We start from the raw sequence: 22,900 nt of genomic DNA on the forward strand, positions 1-22,900 counted from the left end.
TCTGCCTTATGCACTGGAATTACATGAAGGAATTACATTATTAAATAGATTCCGATACAAGCTTCGGTGTTGGAAAACATACATGAAACTGATTACTATTTGAACATAGTAGATAATATAATAATCAGTAACAAAAACAAATATAGTTCAGACGAGCACTGCATAGTCCATAAGAGATTCCTGGTAAGAATGTGACACTTGTTAATATCAAAGTGTTAATTTAAATATGGATTTAGGTCATATGAGTTGTTTCATGCACTGTTAAAAATCAAATGTCTGGTTGAGCTACTTCATTCCTAAATGCTGCTTTAGGTCTCCAAGCCTCTCCATAAAGATGTGTCATGTGTGGCACTGGGGATGGAGATGTGATCATAAAGCTGTGAGGTGTTGGGACACCCCTTTAAGAGAGATGTGGGGATTGAGCAGTCATTGCAGCGCCTCACACTCGTCTGTGAGGACTGATAGGCTACACAAAGGAGTTCAAGGAGTTCATGGCATTAATAGGGGAGGGAGCCTCCGAGCTCTCGTGGCCCTCAGCAGTCTCCCTGCTGGCACTCTTTCCACTATACTGGCCGATAAACGAGCCATCCTCGTTGAACTGTCCGTCTCCTCCTTCCCCGTAGTCAACTAAACTGTCGTCACTGTCGTCTCTCTTAACTGTCCCATTAGACGGCGTGCGGCTCCCTTTTAACGGTTTATGGTCCTCATTGTCACTGAAGGAGAAAATAACATGCAGGTGTTACAGGTGAGATGATGTGACATATGCAACAAGGAGATTAGTGAGTTTTTTTTAGATGGAGCACTGAACAGCAGATATCTACTTTTACCACAACCTACTGTATGTTTGGTAGGTAATGGGAAAAGGTTTTTTCCAGATTGAAAATAAGTTTGTTCATTTCTTTAAGTCTTTGCTTTTCAAAAGTGTAAACTCAGCTCATTTATAAGCAACAGTGAGCATTGCTGCCCACTGTACAAGAAGCAAATTTGAATTTAGCTTGCTCCATGTCTAAAAAACAGTAGCAATGAATGATTAGTTGGTTTCCATCAGGCAACAGGGGAATAAAGCTCAAGCAATCATACCCTGTTCAACTTCCCCATGAAACCAAATATGAAGTGGTAAATGTATTGTATGACAAAATCATTTCCCCCAGAGACAGAGGTTGAGACAAAAAAAATGACATTCCAAGGCAATGATGTTAATAAAACTTGGAAAGCAAGGTTTCAGCCAAACATCCCCCGAAGCAAGCATGATAATAGTCACAAATTGGCAAAATGCATGTACAATGTGCAAAGAAAGTTTTCTTTGGATATCAGATAGTCGGAAACATTCCACAATCCACATACATGAGTTGAACATCAATGAGATAAGATCACAAAGCCATCATAATGCTGACATGTTTTACATTTAGAATAGATATATTTCAGGGATACAACTAGCACAGTAAAGCCATAGATTAAAATATTTGTCTATGCAAAGTACATGATGAAGGCTTTATGACCAAATATTAAACTTGATGATAGCTGTGAAAGAACCTGGGATGCTTGTACAGCGAGTGTTTTTCTCCACAGTGACGCAACTATCCACTGACAGTCCTCACATGCTAGATTTACAAAACAATGACCCTCAACCCCACCAACACACCATCGCCCTTACCTTTCCTGAGACCTACACCCCTGCGATCAGATGAGGAAATCCAGTTGAGATCCCACACAACTCACCAGTCACTCCTCAGGATGATTACACTTTGCACTTCAACAGGCACATATGCCGTGTACATGTATAATCTGAACTTACAGTATACTCTTCTGCAGTCAAACAAAAACCGCTGAGTTGAGTGAAGTTATGCCTTTATTGACATAGTGTAAGGTTCCAGCTGAGCTTAATGAAACAGCATGGAAAGAAGTTTACTCTCACAAAGGCACTATAATATTTATACACTTTGCCCTGTGATTTGTTGTCTACGGTGTTCTTTGAGTTGATGTCCATTGGAGAGATTCCCCTGCTGTGCAAAAAGGTCTCTCCACATGAGTTTTAAAGGATAAGTCTGGGGATATTCTACTTTTTTCTTGTTGTGATCAAATTCCATGAAAAGAACGAAACAAATGATGAATTAACCGCACTGACAAATATTGACTGCTCGTTCAAAGCCTGACATAGATAATTCCAATTCCTCTGTGGCATAGTGCTCCATTATTGTCCAAAAGTAAAAACTGAGTCACATTGTTGCACTGGGTGATGTTTCTTCATTTCAATGAACATAGGCACTGTAGTTTATTTTCAATGTCAATCCTACAAACACCATCCTGCTGCCTTAAATACTTTCAAGCGTAACAAGTCTGCCACTGAAAGTGGTCCCAGATAAATACACTATTTGCTCCTGTTTTGTTAAAAAAGATTTTTTTTCAGTTTTCAGTAAGAATATGGCTTAAAGAGCAACAAACAAGATGGAGAAGTCAAAAAGTATTGTCAGACAGACTAACACATCATTGGTTTTGGTCTATTTAAAGAATTTGTTAACAATAATACAAATTTGTAATATCACCAGCCTTATCCTTTAAGAATTATTACTATTAAAAATGGCTACTGGCCTGATACAAACAGCATTAACCAGCTCTGGTATACTCAGTGATGATGCTTCCCTCAAACATGCTGATAATGTCATAGAAGATCCATATATATATATATATGAACAATAATTCCATTCCAACACATTATTGCCTAGAGCAAATTTTCATATATCAGATCTCCACACCATTCATGTCACATTATTATATACTGTATATATATTGATATGTATTTATCAAAGCATAAAATCCATAGAATAGGTTTATGTATACATAATACAAAAAGGAATATAAAATATAAAAGCAAGACCCATCTTATAAATTGACTTATAAAAAACAATTCAGAAATGCTAGCTATACAGAAGTAAAGTGCTTCATTTTCTTTATTCTGCGTGCGATTAGAGAAGCAGCCTAGAATGAGGACGCTAACAAGCTTCGCTGGATAACTGCTGTAAGTTAGAAGGAAATGATCATTTCAGTAATTTTCAGAACTACCAGAGTTTATATGCAAGTAGCAATACACTAGGCAAAGTGTTAATACTATATATACTGTACACAGGATGTCTATGAGTAGCTTATTAGTTGATGCTTGGGGTCAGTTCAGGATGTGCTGCAAATGACTCTAGCTTATATATTTTTTCCTGACAGTCTTATTTAAAGATTTAAAACGCCCAAACCCCTAAATTCCTTGAACCTGAAGAATCCTTCTTCTCAAATGACACCACAATGTCATATCAAGCACACACACAAAATAGTCCAACACACGTAGCATCCAGGACGTCCATGAACCCAGAAAAAAAATTATTGTGCTTCACAATGGTAGAAGTTCAGATGAGTGGCACTTGTTGTTGTTGTTGTTGTTGTTGTTGTTGTTGTTGTTTTTTGAATTTCTGTTATTGGTGATCCTGGATCAGTTATTAGTTAGCTGAAAGGGTTGAGAAGAGGGAGGGAGTGCAGAGCTCCAGCCCAGCCAGAGAGAGCAGATCTGGGCAGAAAGCAGGGACGGGGCAGGGGTTGATGGGTAAAATAGGGCTCTGGGGGCTCCAGAGGCCGGAGCACTTTCTCTCACCTGTATTCCCCAAAAGTACAGTCATCGTCTTTCATGGGCTGGAACTCTGGGTCTGTGTGTGCATCCTCCTTCTCTTTGACTAGTGAGACAAGAGAAACAAATTTAGACAAAACAGCTTATGAGGTAGAGTATAGTAAAGATCAATCACGACGGTGTATGTGTAATATTGTATATTGTATGGAATAGTGTATAAAGTTGTTTTAATTGTCCTCATCTTTATAGTTGCTCATTATTCAGACTGAATGGGACTAAAAGCTACAGCAGAGTATTGCCACCATAACACCAAATATTTGCTCACTTTCTTGTTCTAACGAGACCCTTTTCACACAACACAATAATATATTTTTTGTCATTACTACTTATCAAATTATTCCTTTTTAAACAAGAAACTTTTCTTATTATGACAACGTATAATTTTATGTTATGTTACAAAATGTTCCTGCTAATTCAAAATATCAACTCACTCTCATATAAATATTCTCACATTAATACATAAAATATTTGTATTCCGTACTTCCATTTTGTTTTAATGAGAAAGGTTTCTAGTTTTAATGAGATAAGCCAGCATATTGTTTCAATTCAATAATTTGTGTCATAACAAGAAATGTAATGAGAAATGATGTCAAAATAACATGAACAATGTTGTAATAACATAAGAAAGTATATAGCAAGATATTTGGGGCTCTATAATTATGATATTCCTAGAAGAAAATCTCGTTATAAAAGCAAATTTTTTTTTGTCATTGTAGCAGCCGTAGACAGCCATCTTAAATATTTGTCTGATTAGTAGGCTTTCAGTGCAAAAACAAACCAATATTCCCAAACCATAACATTTAATCCTATTAAAATTAATTGAATGATGGAAAACAAAGCATTAAGGTGTAGGTTCATACTGTATATGAGTGTGTGAATGGTGATGTTTGTACTACTACTCACCAGGGTACTTCCCTCCCTTATTCCTCTGAATGAAGCAGATGATAAGGAGGATCAGAATGAGCAGAGCAATGGCACACATGAGGCCAATGAACCATCCCTGAGTGGCGATGTCCACTTGTCTGCTCGTCACAGCTGACCAGAGGAGAAGAGAAAGACTTAACATTCATGACTGGATGATCTTTTCCCAGTGGGAAGGGGAAATTGAAACATTTATCCATAATCATGTGCTAAAACTAACATATAACAAGTGCAACAAGTCATTCTCTTAGTATCTACCTAGAGAGATTTCAGTTCATGAGTGGATCAAGATTGCTTATTGTTACAGAAAAAGATGACTCTTTATGTTAGATGAGTTAGAAATCTCCTAGATTAAGCTAATGGTGACTTGGACACATTATTGAAACCACATTAGTACATAATATAGGAAATCAGTCTCTCACAAATGCACACACACACACACACACACACACACACACACACACACACACACACACACACACACACACACACACACACACACACACACACAGTCACAGACACACACAAACTGTACACGCACGTTTACTGTGGGTGATATTAGGTGGGATATTAAACCACTAAACACCAAACTTCTAATATATGAGAATTACCATATCTACAGGACTGATTTTAATTATGCTGAAATTCAACTACACAATCATGCACGCTGCTACACACGGTCTCTATGACTATAGTACATGCCTGGCATACAGAGTGACCACAACACATCTGTTAAACCCATGCTTGGCTGGATTATAGTTACACAATGGCACAAACTACTGCACATTCTACACACGGCACAGTACAAGGCCAGGCCAGACCATGGTGGAGGCGACCGCCGAGGAACTGCCTCACCTGGGACCAAGACCAATAGCTCCTCAGAGCGGTGGAGCGGCTGGTCGTGGTGACCTTTGGCCACCAAACGCACCCTATAGGAGAGGCCCCCCTTTAAGCCCTTCAGCATAACATTCTGAGAGCCGTTCACAAGCTCTTTCTGCCACTCCTCTTCACCTTCACCTGCAGGAGGGACGTTCATGAAAAAGGTATGTTTGAGGGAGCAAACAACTTCAAATGCTCATGGAGATCATGACATCATGGGATCATGGGATCTAATTACTTGAAATAAAATCATCTACTGACATGGGATTAAACTGCAGGCCATTCTCTCTATATTAGATTTAAATAGTTAATATTCATGGAATTATGGTATTTAAAAAAACTATTTAGTCTACAAATTAGTTATTACGGTGGCACTGAAAGTTACAACACACTGCAACTTGAGAAAACACATTTCACTAACTTCACCAACAGAAAGAACAGAAAACACAACCACATACAGAAATGCTGCAAGTTGCACATGACACAGCAAAAGTAAGTTACAAAACAACAGAAGTTTCTAGGGGATGATAAAATGTGATGAACACACCTGCCATATTTATTGTCCCCTGGAGACTTTCAGTTATGTTCTGTGGGACTTGCTGTGTTTTAGTATGTGATTGCGTTTTCTGTATTAGGTTCTTTATTTGACTGACTCTATTTGTGTGTTCTTTGATCTCTCTGGGCATAACCATAAATTATGTGGCGATGAGCTAAATGTCAAATATGTTTGACTGATGATCACAAGATTATATTTTTGATAACATTTCCTAAATTACTGGGAATCAATGATATTCCCTAAGTGAATCCATTAAAGGTAGGTGAGAGAGCCATACTACAACAACAGTGTTTTTTCATCCTCACTGCAGGTGGATAAGAACAATGGAAAGTGCTTCAGTCAAAATCAACTGGCAGAACAAGATTTTTTTTTTATGATGTTTGTCTACATAAGTTCCAATGAGATTGTCATGGGAGCTGCACGCAACTCTAGTCAATAACAGGACTGGGTAATTAGAAATCCAATCACAGACCGCCTTGTTTATCACATCTGGGTCCACGTTGGCAGGAGCCAGCATCAACGTGACTGCCAATATTTCTATTCACCTGCACAAGCCAATAATGAAGTAAGAGTCTCTTGCCACCTACAGTGTGTGGAACTGACAGAAATTAAGGTGTGTTGCATTGCTTACTGTTTTTCACTATGTATTCTACATAAATGTTTTTCTCCGGGCCCCAGTACTCCCAACTGATCAGGGTCCCGTCCTCTCCAGACGAGGAGCTAACGTTCCCAAAAGGACTCACAGGCCGCGCTGAGCACACAAGAGAGAAGACAACCATCAAGATTGCTCTGTTGGTAAAAGGACAATCTAATAACTGACAATTAATTGCTTTGATTTAATTATAGTCCCATTAAATGCTCTGAGCATGAACTAATCTAGACCCTCATAGCCTTACACAATAGCAGTTTGAAATCGGGACACTATACTAACAAACAAAAGAATAGACAAAGCTGATCAGATATTGTAACAAATCAGACAGACACTGTACTAAGATCACAGCAATATCTGTACCCTTGTGGAGCAGACGGCGTGGAGGAGACCGTGCAATGGAATGAGGGGTTTGCGTGTTTCCTGTAGACAACATGGAGTGGGGTAAAGGCCGCACGAAACATGAGACACACACACACACACACACACACACACACACAGACGCAAACACCTTCCACAGGCAAATACAGCACAGACACTGAAGTCATTATACACAGCGCACAGAAGTCAAACAAACGCTCGCCATGCAGCAGCAAGCAACACTAGCAGCCACCGTGGAATAAGTGAGGAGGGGTCAAAGTCGCCAAAGGCACAGCCAAGCCCTTTGAAAAGACTCATCTAGTTTTATCACACAACATTAAAAAGGCACGTCACTTAGCATCTTTATCTATATGGCTTTGAACCTTCCTCAGCTTTGAACTCAGCGGAGCATTTTGGTGGGCTGCAGAATTTGATAGAGACGAGGGGAAATTGCTCAATGATGAGGAGTTTATGCTTGCGATGGGTTTTGAAGCTATGGCTGTATCTGTAAAACATGCATGACTCTAGATACGAACGGTGCCTCTGCCCACATCTATATCAAGCTGTGATATTAGAGCTTGTAGAGAGAAACGGGACACAGAGAAACAACAGCACAGGGGGTGACTATGGGATGAGCCCCGTGCCATCTGTGTCACTGTATGTAACAGTAAGACATTCATGTAGGTCATGCTGAGTAATGTAAAAGATGATTAATCTGAGAGTTTATAACAGCATGGGTCCCCTTGTGTAACAATGCAACTAAATCACACTCATGTTCCACTAGACATGGATGAAGAGCCTATGTACATCATGCTCTGTAAAATGCAAAAAAGAAATGAAAATCCAATTCATACTGTAAATTGTACAGTATATGGCAGAATGATGAGGATTTCACATTCATAAAACACACAACAATGTTCTGACCTAACAGGAGGGCTGTAGCTAACAATTATTTTCAAACTCAATTAATGTCTTGAGCATTTATTCAGCTAATTGATTAATTGTTTAGTCTATCAAATGTCAGAAAATAGTAACAAAATGTAAATTAATTTCCCACAGTTCAAGGTAACTTGTTTTGTCCGACTAGTAGTCCAAAACAGCTAAATATTAAATTTACAATTACAAGCAAATAAAACAAGCACATTTTTACATTTAAAAAGCTGGAGGCAGCAAATGTTTTTGTATTTTTGTATTTAAAAAACAACAACATTTAAACATTAATTATTTTAAAAATTGCTGTAGCAGCCAACAACTAATTAATAAATTGACTAATCATTTCTGCGCAATCATTCTGATGACACACGCAGCCAGTCCATCCAAACTTAAAACACGTCGCACAACTCCTCTCCAGAACACCATGCAAAGGTTTTTGACTGCCTTGCCTTCATCAGAACGGTGGCTGAGGTTGATTCTGGTTTACTTATCCAGTCCATCAATATACTGTAGATCACTTATACTTCACATACAAATCTAATGCTTACAAAACAACATTACAATTATGTTTTTAGAAATATATGCCTACTGATGAAGGCAAGATAGTCAAAAACCTTTGGTGATTGAAGTAAAGTTGTGTGATGTGCTTTAATTTAGCATGGATTGCATCCTTTGTGCATATGATCTGTAGATTAATGCCCTATTTGGATCTTCTTACCTGGGTTATAGAAATAATTCATATTATCAGCTTTCCAGTTGAATAAACATGAATACTATTTAGGTCATTTACTTTTAGTTGTCTGCATTTGCTGACTTACCTTCGTCCATGATGGTGACAGCTTCCTGAGAAATGGCCAAGCCTGCTCCCCTGACTGTTTTCGCATTCAAATAAAACTTGTAGCGTGTGCTGTACTTGAGGTTCAGCAAAGTGAATGAGGTGGCATTGGCGGGCAGGGCCAGCTCCTCCACTGGGCCCAGCTCATTGGAGTTATTGACTACAGGGGTGGAGGGAGCATGGGTGACAAGAATAGTGGGATGGGGATGGAAGTTGGGAAGTAGTAAGTTGAATAGAGGTATGAGGAGGAGGGGTAGTAGATGGGGGTGAAGTGTCAATGATGAGAAAGGTGGAAATGAAAACGTTTGGGGAACAGAGGTGTAGGGTTTAGGAATAGAAGGCGAGAGTGACAAAAGTTGATTTGTTAATTTGTGTCGTAATTTAGGCAAAAAAACTAGCTGAAAATGCTTTTAGTACTACTCTAAATCTTTATTTTTTTTTTACTTCTTTCTGTTTTATAATCTCTGAACAGGATGACACTATAAGACATGAAAAAGGAGACATACAAAACTACAAACTACATGAAGGAAGGTGACATTCATTAAGCAAAAATATAAAAGTTTAGCTGTTGTCTTGAAGAAAAAAAAAGCCTCACCTGGCTGATATTTGAGGGTGTAGCCAATGATGTGTCCATTACGGTCATGAGGAGGAGTCCATTCAAGGGTTAGAGTGTCCATGTTGGTGTTGGTGACTACCAGGGAAGTGGGAGCACCTGGCACTGCAAAAAACACATACATCATGAAACCTAATACAGGTTTGTCAAAGTACAGCTAAAGATGGTTACAAAATAATATATTAAAAGAATTATAAAATCTCCATCCACTCAAAAATGTTCTATTTTTACATAGACAGAAGGAGGAGTTCTGTGCTTGACTTAAAGTTGAAGGCATGTATGAGCATGATTTTGTGACACAGAACTAGTTTGGAAGCCAATCATGGTTCAATATGCAAATTACAGTACACAAGTGTGATATGGGGACTTGAAACCTCCAGCGCTCGTACACTGAAAATGGAATTTTCAGTGAGGAAGACATTTTTTGTCCAGTAGTAGAAAATATTTGCATGTTCATAGATTCTGTTCTCATTTTCAATAATGGGGCTGGAGAAGATATGCATTTAAGAATTATTAACTAGGTAATTGTTTTTGTTTTTTTGTGTGTGTGTTATATTAGGTGTTAACACTAGACAATCGTTAATCTCTGTTGGGATATAATAACAAAAGAAAGAAACACAGGAAGAGTATTCCTTCTCCTACCCCCTTCAGGTGTCTCAAACTGCTGGTCAGGGCTTGGGGGACCATCTCCCTTCCCATTATAAACTCGGACATTAAATGAGTAGAGACTGAAGGGGTGCAGGCCTGGCAGCATGCCGTGGGTGCGATTCCCACTGAAGGTCAGGATCTGCTTTTCCACATGATGTGGGTTGTGTTTATGGAGGCTGCGCTCTCTCCAGTAGTACACCTGCAAGATACAGTTAGTATACAGTAAGTGTTGAGTCTATTATGGTAGGTGGGTTTGGTGAACATGTTGCACTGCATGTGGTCTTTTGTACGGTACCTTATATCCTTTCAGATGTCCTCGTATTGATTTGGAGGGCACAGGATCCCAGTGCACCTCTGACAGAGTACTGTTCACCAACACGGCCTGCACATTTTCTGGAGCTGCTACTGGCACTGTAAAATAGACAAGGAACACAACACAACAGTAGCTAAATACAAATGGAAACATGCTGAGTAAATGGTATAGGTTACACAGCCAAATGCATCACCCAAGACTCTTGTACATAGCACTTTTTTTAAGGGTCGAAAGAGTCAATCTAACTCACAGTCCTCTCCTGAGTAGCCGTGGGCAATAGCAGGCTCAGGTCCGGCTCCATAGTCGTTCACTGCCTGAACTTTGAGCTCATATGGAACAAATGTGGGCGTTCCAGACACAACAAACTTGGAGTTGTTAGCCACAGTCACTTTGGTCCAATCACTCTCCATCAACTTCTGCCTCCACATCACTTTATAGTGAAGCCCTGGACCATTAGACTGGAGGCCTGTCAGCGGCTGCAGAGGAGAACATTAAAATGTAACTTATGTTTCAATACTTTACTTTTGCAAACAAAAAACTGAATGTACACTATGATTTCTTTGTTTTTGGTGGATAATAACAGAGAGAAAACAGTAGGAACCAAATAAAAGCTTGTAAGGCCAGGCAACAACAAGATTGTGCTTCACAGTACAAGGACACTTTTATGCTTCCTGGTCCTCCTTGGACAACAGTAAATGCTTCAGGATTAAAACAGATAGCTTTATAAAACTCCATTACCTTCCATGAGATTACAAGATTATCATGTTCTGTTCCAAATCCATGTACACCTGTTGGGTTCTCATCCGGAGCTAAAAAATAAAAATAAATAATATGAAATGTTATCCAAAGAAAAACCTTTCACTGAGGCTCAGATCAACATACTGATTTGCTTTCAACAAAAGCTGATGCATATGCTATCTTCCTTTAAAATATTTACTCACAAAACAGTTAAGATACATCCATTTGTATTTAGAAAACATCAGCAAATTTGTCTATGTACTATTAAAACATGACAGAATTAAGAGACTAAACAAGGCCATCAGAAACACAATCAAGAAAAAAAAAGTGCTGAGGTGGCCTGTACCTGCAGGTTCTGTCTTAAACATTCTGGAGGGGAAGCTGGGACGGCTGAAACCCACAGAGTTGATGGCCAAAACTCTGAAGATGTAGTGGACGTAGGGTGACAGCTTGAGGTGAGCTGTCGTCTTGGCTCCAGGGACCTCAGTGAGATTATGCCAGTGACCTCGGTGGTGTAGTAAGTCTTCATACTGGATCAGAAATTCTGTGTAAAATAAGAAAAATACAAGTATTGTACATAACACTTCATACACGGAGCTAACAGTATATTTGCAAAACTGGAATGAATGCCCTCAAGTTATTTTTGATACTGTCACTCAAAAAGCAAAAAGGTTTGCTAAAATATGAGACAATATTTTACTCCTTGCAGTGGAAATTGTGGATTTAGCCATGATAAGTAGATTCTACTGCTGTAGTGGTTTGAGGCTTTTCTAGACATTTTGGTATTTTGGTAAGCTGTTAAAACTTGTCACCATTTGACCAATGATTTCAAATGGACCTCAGCTGTTGTCTTCTGTCAGTGAAGAAACTACAAACACTTTACAGCCTCCTTTCAGACCTATAAGGGGGGACTGTTTTTTTTCCAAAAGACAGATTTGAAGATTTTTAACTTTTTGACTATCACTACAGTACAGGCCAAAAGTTTGGACACACCTTCTCATTCAATGCATTTCCTTTATTTTCATGACTATTTACATTGTAGATTCTCACTGAAGGCATCAAAACTATGAATGAACACATATGGAATTATGTACTTAACAAAAAAGTGTGAAATAACTGAAAACATGTCTTATATTTTAGATTCCTCAAAGTAGCCACCCTTTGCTTTTTTTTTGATAACTCTGCAAACCCTTGGTGTTCTCTCAATGAGCTTCATGAGGTAACCACCTGAAATGGTTTTCACTTCACAGGTGTGCTTTGTCAGGGTTAATTAGTTGAATTTTATCCCTTATTAATAAAAAAAGCAAAAGGTGGCTACTTTGAAGAATCTAAAATATAAGACATGTTTTCAGTTATTTCACACTTTTTTGTTAAGTACATAATTCCATATGTGTTCATTCATAGTTTTGATGCCTTCAGTGAGAATCTACAATGTAAATAGTCATGAAAATAAAAAGGAAACGCATTGAATGAGAAGGTGTGTCCAAACCTTTGGCCTGTACTGTACATTATTAGTTGACTGTAATTATGGAGCCTGAAGTTTTGTAGATCATTCTGATTTTTTTCACATATCCAGCTAAATGCCAAAGACGTGATTACCGTAATCAATGGGGTACTACAGTGATTTCGTTTTGCACTTCCATAATGTTGGGAGACTCATCAGAGACAGTTTTTTTTAAGAAATCGAGGCAGCAGAGGCCCAGACATCCTGACTTTTTGTCCTTAGTATGCGTCAAATTCTGGACCCCACCCTACAATTTTCATTATGTAACTTAAAAGCATCTTTAATTTGACCCTCCCTGACGCCTACAGCACATGCCCACTTCATTCAAACCACAAGTTTTTAATGCAGGCTTTCCATTAGAAGATAATACAACTATTTTTATTCATGTGTGAAATAGGTGAAGTGTCACTTGGATAAGGTCATTGAACACAAATCCCAAACAGACAAAAACTCACACACACACACACACACACACACACACACACACACACACACACACACACACACACACACACACACACACACACACACACACACACACTTAAGGCATACTCTGAATAGGACTGTTATGTTCATCCCCAGGGGTCCAAGTGAGCTGAACACTCCTCTTTTTCTTGTCCGTCAGCTCCAGGTCAGTTGGGGGATCGGGTCGCTCTGGGGAAAATACAGCACAGGCAGCAACATCAACACACAGTTACAGTTACAGAATAAAAAGGGGTTCATGCCACAAGAAGATGAAGCAAAAAACAAAAGGGGATATCTGGTTACATACATGTGTTTCTGTGATACTAGAATGATAATAAATGCTAAATATGCTGGTTCAACCAAGCACACCTTTCAGTTACTCCTCGGTTTCTTCAAATGTTGCGTTTTATGATGCTATGTGCCCTATGATACACATGCAGACACTGCATCATGCATATGAAACAACTGATGCTCAACTGAGCATCTTCCTTAACCACTCTGCATGAAATAGTCTCGGGCTCAGTAGAGTGGTTAAACTGATGCTCATGTTTTGGAATTGTGATAATAAAGTGGGAACACGTGCTAGGAATAAATGAGTGATGAGCAAATGGCGCATTTGAAAAGATCCCAAGTGGTGCAATGATGAGATGTCTGCTTTATAAATTATCTTTGCATTGAAATGTGAGTAGAAATTGCTTCCTCTTTGCCTCCATTTTTAGTGTTTAATATATTCAAACTGTATGCACTTTTGTAAAAATGGAAAAACATAATTTCTTCAAAAGAAAAGCTTAAAACACCTTCAAGACAAAAACAAATAAATGCTGGCAAATCAAAATAAAAAATTATCTGATTGTCAAAAGAAATTATTCAGGCCACAACATGCTTCACTGAACAGAAACATCCAACAAACAGCACAAGCCCATGTCAGTATTGCACATCTGGGTGCTCATGTGTGCTGCAGGTTTACCGTAGACAACAGCTGGTGTTGGTGTGGCCCCTGCCAGGTAGGAGGGCAGGAGTGAAATAGGGAGTTTAGTGGTCAGTCAGCCATAAGAAAACAAAGAAGATTATCTGGCTTACGAAGAAGACGATAATCAAATATTCATGCTGCTGACACAATAGCTGACTAAATCCGCTCCGACCCTATTAAGTAAACTCTCAGGCAATTAACCTTGAAGGACTGAAAGGCAAACTGCTGTGTTAGTTATTGGACAGAATTACTTTTCTGGGAAGAGCTGAGATGGCGAGAGGTTACACTTTAATAATTTGTGAGTTTGTTTTATGAGTCGGTGAAATTGAGCTTCTGCAAATCTGAACATACCAACAACAGTGAGCTCAGCCCTGGCTGAATCATGGTCCAGAGTGGTGTTCATGATGCAGGTGTACACCCCCGCATCGTTCTCTGTCACATCAGTGATGGTGAGGCTGTCGAAGCCTACTATTAATCTGTAAACAAAGAATTCATCCAGCTTAGCACTGCATCTGACTGTATCAAGCAGTCAAACTAAGAATCAAGCCATGAAGCCAGGACGAGAAATCCTTTGCATTAGTAACGAAACAGAAACAAACATCCACCATTATATGTAACAGCACAATTTCATTAAAGGTAAGATTGATGATGAGATACTGGCTAGATCCATTATAAGTTATGTAGAGAGGGTCTAAGAAGTGAGACATTGCCAGCTCTGACCTCTCGTCATTGGGCAGCTCTCCGTCATCTTTGAGCCAGGTCACGATGGGCTCGAGTGAGGGGTCGTATGTCACCTTACACTCAAACACTACAGACCTGCCCCTCTGGACCTGTTTGTAGTCTGGCTGCTTCAGGATCCGGGTGGGATCTGATGGGAGGTAGAGGAGGTTCATTTTGAATTGACTAAAATGTAAAGAATCAAAACAATAAGCCTCACCAGTGGGAACAAATATTTGGTAACACTTTACTTGAAGGTATCAACATAATCGTGACATGACACTGTCATAACTATGTCATGACATGGTCATGAATGTGTCATAAACGTTATAAACAAGTCATGAACGTTTATGACTTCTGCCATTAAGTGTCATTCGGTTTTTGTCGTGACAAGTTGACATTGTTTGGGTTGTCTTGATTGTGACAACTTGACGTTAATCAAAGTGACATTACCAGAAGTTGTCTTGGTCATGACAAGTTGACATTAAATTTGTTTGGGATGTCTTTGTAATGACAACTTGAAATTAAACAGGATGACATTATGTCAAGTTGTCATGACAAAGACATCCTCTGGTAAGGTTATCCTGGTTAACGTCAAGTTGTCATTCCCAAACAAATGTAATGTCATCCTGGTGTCAACTTGTTATGAAAAAACAGAACACTTAAACACTTAATGACAGAAGTGACAAAGACATCCTCATGGTTATGACAGTGTTATGTCACCATTATGGTCTTCAATATTTTTTAAGCCAAGGACCCCTTAAATGAAAGCGAGATGGAGCAGGGACTGCCTACTACATATATTGTATAGAATTAAGTTGCATTTTAAACTGGGCCTACAATAACATTTGGGCAGCCTAAAGCCTTTACGCATACTTTTTAGTGTATAGAATACTAAGCTATTAAAATAATAATTGTCGGCATGACTTAAAAAAAAATCATCTTTTAATATTAAACTTACAGTGAATCCTTAGGATTATGACCAGCTATAGCTATAACCAGAAATAACCTTTACTTTTTTTGTTTCATGTTATTTTTACTTTTTTAACCGATTTATTATCATTTCTATGTTTTAATTTTTATTTACTTTTTTTGTGGATCTTCTTGCAATTTCTTTTTGTTGCTTACATGGTGAGTCCTGTCATATCTGCTCTGATAAAGGCTTCATGTGGAAATGTGTCAGCAGATATAAGAGCCCAGTGATTGTAAACAACATTCACCTGAAAAATCATTTTCCTGTTTTTATTCTTGGTTCTACTTTGGACTTACTGTAACCAGACATGTTTGATATTTTTACTTTTAACCCAAAATTGTTCTAGCTTTTATCACAAATATCACTGCAATAGCACTATCTATTAGGATCTTCAGTGCAGAAACATTCTCACCTTTGACCTCCAAATAGACGTGATTCTCGTAGATACCAAGGGTATTTCCGGCCACGCAGGTGTATTTGCCACTATTGTGGGCTTGAGCTACGTGAATCTCTAAAGTCCCATTGTCATGGTGGATGTAAGGGTCTCCATCAAGAGTGCTGGACCGACTGTCTTTGAACCTGAGAGAGAGAGGCAGCCGTTTTGAGCTTTTGAACATACATAAAACACTTTCTTCTGTTAAAAGTTCATTAACTCACCATGTAATTTTAGGGATGGGTGACCCGAAGGAAGCGCAGTCTAATAGGGCCTGGTGATTTTTGATGACCTGGTACACTTTGTTGGCTTGTGTCAGCACTCTAGGCGGCTCCGCTGCAGTGAAGCAGCAGCAATTATTGCCTTGTTATTACACTACAGAAATCAATGTAAATGGAAAACAGCATTCTAAAACAACTGGATGTTGTGTAATGAACTTACAGAGCACATTGACAAAGGCGTTGGACAGGAGGTAACCGTAGTCATTGGAGACATTACACTGGTAGACAGCGCTGGATCCAGTCTGCACAAGACTGAAGATGATGGTGTCGTCCTCCACTTTTCTGCTGAGATCCTTAGGGGAATCTGTTCACGGATAACAAGGGTTATATATGTAACTCTGGCTCTTTAAATTAAGCTATTTCCTCATCTAAATAATAATTTTGGTCATTTTAGGTTGTATTTTATTATTTGTATTTAGTTTTGTTGTGGTAGTAAACTCAGGTATCGTAAATATCAAACATCAACCCCAGAGAGAAGAAAATGCTTCAAAGTACCAAGATTTTTACAAATCTGTAATTGAAAAACAAAAATCCTGTCTCAAATAATGAAATTAAACAATTCTCAGCTTTTATTAAAAAAAAATGAAAGAGGCCATAACAATAAAGGAACACTTTATTCACTTACTCTCTATTGGGATGCCATTCATAGACCAGGTGACGGAGGGCTTGGGCGTGCCACTGGCCCTGCAGGTCAGTACACCGTCCTCTCCTGGAGCTAGGACAAGGTTCCTGGGGGCGCCACCGATCCAATACGGAGCAGCTGAAAATAGAACAGAGCGCAGGAGAAGGCTGGAGAATTAATCACTGAACACACTGCCCTGTTGGCATCTGTGCATAAATCAATTATGAGATGGAGGGAGTATGAAGAGACAGAAAGAAGGATTGACTGTTTCGCCACATGGTGAAAAAATGGCCTGATGGGATACTGTGCGCTTTATCACAGACACACCTTTGACCATGACGTGGATGGTGTGGTACACCGAGCCGAGCTCATTCCTGGCGGTGCAGCGGTAATCTCCTGCGTCTGATTCTGACACGTTCACAATACGTAGGGTCTTCTGGTAGTGCAGGTAAGATGTGCGATCAGCTGGGAGATCGCCGCTATTTTTGGTCCAAGAGATTGCAGGGGTGGGCCTGGATTCAAAGAGAGAGAGAGAGAGAGAGAGAGAGAGAGAGAGAGAGAGAGAGAGAGAGAGAGAGAGGATACAAAGACAAAGACAAAGAGTGATGTAATGATGACACTTGAGCAGGTGGGCGCTTGAGGCTTTCAGAGCTGAAGTATTGGCAAATTCTTTCACTTACAGTCCTTCTGCAATACACTCCATCTCCAGCACCTGTCCTCTCAGCACCATCTTGGAGCTGGAGGGGCCAGATGGGATGAGAAAGGTTGGCTTTCTCTCATCTGCTGGGTCTTCTATAGCACACACACACACACACACACACACACACACACACACACACACACACACACACACACACACACACACACACACACACACACACACACACACACACACACACACACACACACACACACACACACACACACACTTCATTACAGACCACATTCTCATATTTTATGGTTAGATGTCAATTTTATTGCCATGTTGTGTTTAATTGTATTGCTTTCTGTGGGTGTTTATAGCTAATGAATTGCCATTTGGGGTTATAATAAAGACTAAAATTAATCTAATATATAAGTGAGAATTAGAGACATGAAGATCTGCTTTCTACTACTGAATTGGTAAATAAGTAATCTGCTAAACCAATAATAAAAAAGATGTGAGAAAGATTATGAGAATCAAACTGCTTGCATGTTTCAGGTAAGAAAATGTGTGGTAATGTTTAGACAAGGACAAACCAAAAGATCTTCTAGGCAATGAGAAATGAAATGAGAGGAAAATGATTGGTGACAGAGAGATTAACAGCTAGGTGTGTTCTAAAATTAGGCAGTGCAGCGGCGAAAGAATGATTTTGAAAATAAAGATTGCAGCAAAAAGGAAGAATTTTAACATTTCTATATGTTAAGGAGTTGTGCTACGAGCAAATGTTTTGTTTATCATCAATCAGGTTACATTTTTAATATGTTTGAATTATCATAATATATGATGGCAAAGTTGGCAAAGATCAAGCCTGCACAGATTACATGTCAAAGTTACACAATCCGCTCAGTCGTCATTGGAATCATTATGCAGTGGTGGTTTAAGCAAATCATAGGAGGAAATGAATAGTTATCAAAAAAGGACTTTGATTGGATAGAGCAGGAGTGGCAGAGGGATAGAGAATTAACTTAATGGATTTAAGGGTTAGTGGGTAACAGCTACAGTTCAGAACTGTAAGTTGGGGGGTAAACACTAGGGGTTGCCAGATCTCAACCCTAAATAAATCTGTGAGATTGTTAAAAGCTTTGGGGATGAAGGGTTAGTGGGTAAAAGCTAGAGTTTTGAGCTCTAGGTTGGGGAGGTAAACACTAGGGGGTGCCAAAACTCACCACTAAATAAATCAGTGTCATTGTAAAAAGCTGCCATTGTGTCATTGATTGCATCCACTGTAACACAACAGAAAAATCAAACACGCGACAAGTTGAAATCATTAGACACATGGAGGGGAAAAAAACAAGTTAACATGAGAGTGTTCAGAATTAAAACAAAATTTTAAAATGACTCAAAAGCCGGAGATGAGGAATAATAGTCATAAGAATTTTGTGGGAACAGACAGCCGTCATGTCAACTGCAAAATGCTACACTGAATGAGAGCAGTCTTTGTTGATGGTGGAGAGTGCATGTACAGAACATCTCACAGAAGTACGAAACGCCTGCCTGGCGGATAGTGCTGGGAGCCATGAGAACTCTGACAATATGTCTTTTCAGTGGGACAACGACCACTGGCGTCTCTGAGGATGGGATCAGAGATAGGAAATGCAGTTTCACTCCTACGCAGTCATTCTAGTACATACTACTGTGAATGAACTGCCTCTTATTGCACAGAAAATTACACTCCAGTCGTCTCAGTCATGCTAGCTCATTTAATTGACTTCCTTTATTTTGGTTTCTTCTCTTCTCACACACACACACACACACACACACACACACACACACACACACACACACACACACACACACAGTTATACTTACGATTGAGGACCTTGACGGTGATGGGTTGTTTCTGCTGGATAGTTTGTGTGTACGGGAAGCGGGCGTAGCAGATGTAGTCATTCCTGGAATCCTCTCGGAGTACATTAGAGAAGTAAAGGTCTCCGTTCAGGGACTGAGACACCCTTCTGCTCTGAGGCAGCCTCTGGAAGTCTGAAATGTACAGCAAATTTAGTATTTTGAAGCATACAGCAATTTCAATACATGCAACTGTACGTAAAGGTAAACGTTTGGTTGAAAGATTATTGTGATCTTAAAGTTTTCATTGGAACGTCGTTCTACCAAAGAAAAAGTCCTTATTCATAGCGTGTTCTGTGGATTTCCAAAGTAACTAGGACACTGTTTGGAAAGAAGCATACATCTCATAGAGAGAAAACTTAAAAACTCTGAACCTCACCACAAGGTCCATTTATTAGCTAAATGTTCAATTGAATCACACAATCCTCCTCAGCAGATGGAGTTATTTGAAAGCTCCACCACAGTTTCTAAATGGACCTTGTGGTGAGAGCGTTTTGTCAACTGTTGTTTCTAAGGACGAATGAACTTTCAATCTCAACATGGATGACAAGTGGCTCGTAACAAAATTAAATTTGAAAACATTTCCATTTTCAACTATGAAAATCCATCTACTGAGGAAGCTCCAGAACAACTACTGAGTGGACCTTGTGGTGAGATTTTTTTGTCAACTGAACCAAAATTATCTGCACAGCTGTATACTACTAGACCACTACCTTTAAAATCAACACATTAAATGAATCAAGTAAAAATTGAATTAGTTTAATTACTGTGTAATAACATTAAATATACATGACTCAGGATGAGACTATTAGTAGCCTTTAATCAAAAGCAGCGGCAGTGTACTTTACATTAGGCCACATTTCCCATGAACCCCTAGTTCTCTGCCATAAAAAAGGCTAATTATGTTGCAGTTGTTTATATTAACCACATTAATGTGACTGTTTATATTAAACAGCCAAACACAGTGTGTTAACTGTAAGGAACACTAATGAGCATTATTTGAGAGCAGACTCATAATTTTGCCACAAGGACACATATCTGAGATTTCTGGACCAACCTAGGCCCATAGAAAAACCCTCAAGTCATCAACAGTATGTTATAATGTGTGTTCATGTATACAGCTAAATATCTTCCATGATTGAAGTGCTCACTATTGTCCATCCAGAATATGATGGGAGGAGGCAGGCCAGCTGGGGGTCGACACGGCAGCACTAAGGACACGCCCTCCTGAACGACAATTGGCTTGATTTTCTCCTTTGACCACAAGGGGGACCCTGGAGAAAGATACAAGTCTCGTAATTTGACATTAAATATGTGTTGTTAATGGACTGTCGCTCATAGGATGACAGAGTTGACAAGGCAGGATGAGAGGAATGATGCCTAACTGAATAACAATACGCATAAGGAGAAATATAGAGGGATATTTGCTCTATATACCGTTACATCCTGCAAAGTGAAACATGCTGCTTTCTACATGCAACCTTTACCTGTCAGGAGTGCTCTTAAGATGGAAAAGGCTAATTAATAGTTAGAAAAAGAAAAAAAGAATGATGTGAGGTATACATGACATTAAAAAAATGGAAGAAAAGTGAAATAATAGAAATTATAGACTGCACTGCACTTACTGGACTGTCGTACGACTATGTTGTTGGAAACAGCAGTTCCATGTTTGTTCCTCGCTGTGCACTGGTACACACACTCGTATTGTTCGGCCTTCGCACTGCTGATGTCCACCACCAGGGTCCCAGAGTGGGGTTTCATAGTCACGTTGGGGTCCTGGTCGATGTCAAAGTGGGTCCCATTTCTGGTCCAGGAGAAACTGAGGGGGGGGGGACAGAACAGTGTCATAACTTATATCCACTGATAACAAATTGTGTTATGATAATCTGGTAAAGTGTATAGCCACCACACTGTATTGTAATACAGGCTTAAGGAGGTACTAAGAAAAGGATAGACAATGGTTAACTGGTAGGACATGTAGCTTAGAAATTAAACCATGCCCACATAGTCCTGATGAAGCTGATTAGCTGAGGTTTTGACTATAAAACTTGAATATAATGTTAAAGAGAAATTCTTATGATTTAAATTCAAGGTTTAAGGGGCTTTAAAAAAGCACTTCAAAAGATTCAAACTCTTGTGAGTTCAAAAGGATGTTGGAGGGTTAAAAAAGACTTGGTTTCAGGGGTAATGTTATGTAATCATCTGTTTTTGAATTCACATTTGCTGAAATTTAGGGACATTGTTACATTCAAAACGAAATGAAATGAAATTAAATGAAATAAGGGTCAAGTAAATCTTTAAGGCTGAGAAATGATTTTTTTTTTAATGAGGGTCCTCGCAAGTATAGAAGTACGAACGTGTGTGTGTGAGCGTGTGTGTGTGTGTGTGTGTGTGTGTGTGTGTGTGTGTGTGTGTGTGTGTGTGTGTGTGTGTATGTGTGTTTGCATGTAGTGTTGGTGCCAGCAAATTAATTAGGTGTTACACTGAGATGGATAAAGGAAAGATGGCATAATTTAGAGTAAAATATTCAAAAGCATTAGCTACAATCAACCTTTGGCAAGGGCAGCATGTGCAGGAATAAAATGCTTTATTTATTATAGTTTGAATAAACCAGAACTTTAATCATCATATTTTAGACTGAAATTCTGGAGACTTTCTGTGAACTGAGGCTTTTAACTGAAATTTCACAGGTGGTGGTTGAATCCACACCTGGAATATTTTTCTTGGTAACAGCATCGTGAATGCAAAATCACACTTCACAGATTCCTACCTGGGGTGAGGCTTCCCCTTCGCCTCACAGTGGATTATAATGTTCTCTCGTGGGTCGATGATGTAATCCTTGGGCGATTGGTGAGTTATGGTCGGTGGCTGCGGCACTAAAAGCGATCAGAAAGAGGGTGATAATATTTAATCATGACCTTTACTGCATACCTCATCATTTTTAAGTTGCTGTTTTGACCACACAAGCAGTCATTGCCAATCACATGCAGACTTAATTTGTTTGCTGACAGACAAAAAAAGCTCTCATAACGTGCAGCAGCAAAAAGCTATACAGCACGCTCAGGTACATTTCACTTTATTGTAATGATCCGATGCTTAATGTATTCCTGTCAGTGCTGGGGAAATAACTAATGGACTATGACGAAACAAAGGATACAAGAACTCATGCAATTTGCAATAATGCTCTATGGAAAATGCTCTACCTCTGCAGAAACACACAGAAACAAAAACAGCAAACAATAACATCAATGCATGCAATATATTAAAGTCCACTC

General features: G+C 39.1%; 1 protein-coding gene across 5 annotated transcripts in view; it reads right to left on the reverse strand.

Annotated features, from left to right (window-relative positions):
- LOC114560003 (neuronal cell adhesion molecule) overlaps positions 1-22,900 on the reverse strand; it is a 79,184-nt gene continuing 56,284 nt past the window's right edge. For 3 of the 5 annotated variants that reach the window (XM_028585102.1, XM_028585104.1, XM_028585103.1), the window contains exons 4-27: positions 22,396-22,501; positions 21,251-21,444; positions 20,777-20,899; positions 19,590-19,760; positions 18,947-19,003; positions 17,758-17,869; positions 17,405-17,589; positions 17,081-17,215; positions 16,616-16,759; positions 16,399-16,510; positions 16,154-16,320; positions 14,772-14,919; positions 14,403-14,527; positions 13,169-13,270; positions 11,459-11,656; positions 11,113-11,183; positions 10,625-10,850; positions 10,357-10,472; positions 10,056-10,260; positions 9,396-9,518; positions 8,784-8,960; positions 4,571-4,702; positions 3,635-3,713; positions 1-713 (exon numbers count right to left, since the gene is read on the reverse strand). In XM_028585102.1, the coding sequence (XP_028440903.1) occupies positions 467-713; positions 3,635-3,713; positions 4,571-4,702; positions 8,784-8,960; positions 9,396-9,518; positions 10,056-10,260; positions 10,357-10,472; positions 10,625-10,850; positions 11,113-11,183; positions 11,459-11,656; positions 13,169-13,270; positions 14,403-14,527; positions 14,772-14,919; positions 16,154-16,320; positions 16,399-16,510; positions 16,616-16,759; positions 17,081-17,215; positions 17,405-17,589; positions 17,758-17,869; positions 18,947-19,003; positions 19,590-19,760; positions 20,777-20,899; positions 21,251-21,444; positions 22,396-22,501 (3,455 nt within the window). In that variant the 3' untranslated portion in view covers positions 1-466. Of the gene's footprint in view, positions 714-3,634; positions 3,714-4,570; positions 4,703-5,443; positions 5,606-6,654; positions 6,775-7,573; positions 7,610-8,783; positions 8,961-9,395; positions 9,519-10,055; positions 10,261-10,356; positions 10,473-10,624; positions 10,851-11,112; positions 11,184-11,458; positions 11,657-13,168; positions 13,271-14,402; positions 14,528-14,771; positions 14,920-16,153; positions 16,321-16,398; positions 16,511-16,615; positions 16,760-17,080; positions 17,216-17,404; positions 17,590-17,757; positions 17,870-18,946; positions 19,004-19,589; positions 19,761-20,776; positions 20,900-21,250; positions 21,445-22,395; positions 22,502-22,900 lie in introns of all 5 variants that reach the window. The other 2 variants (XM_028585106.1, XM_028585105.1) reach the window with 2 other exon arrangements.

This window comes from Perca flavescens, chromosome 8 (genome assembly GCF_004354835.1).
Source record: "Perca flavescens isolate YP-PL-M2 chromosome 8, PFLA_1.0, whole genome shotgun sequence".
Lineage (NCBI taxonomy): Eukaryota > Metazoa > Chordata > Actinopteri > Perciformes > Percidae > Perca > Perca flavescens.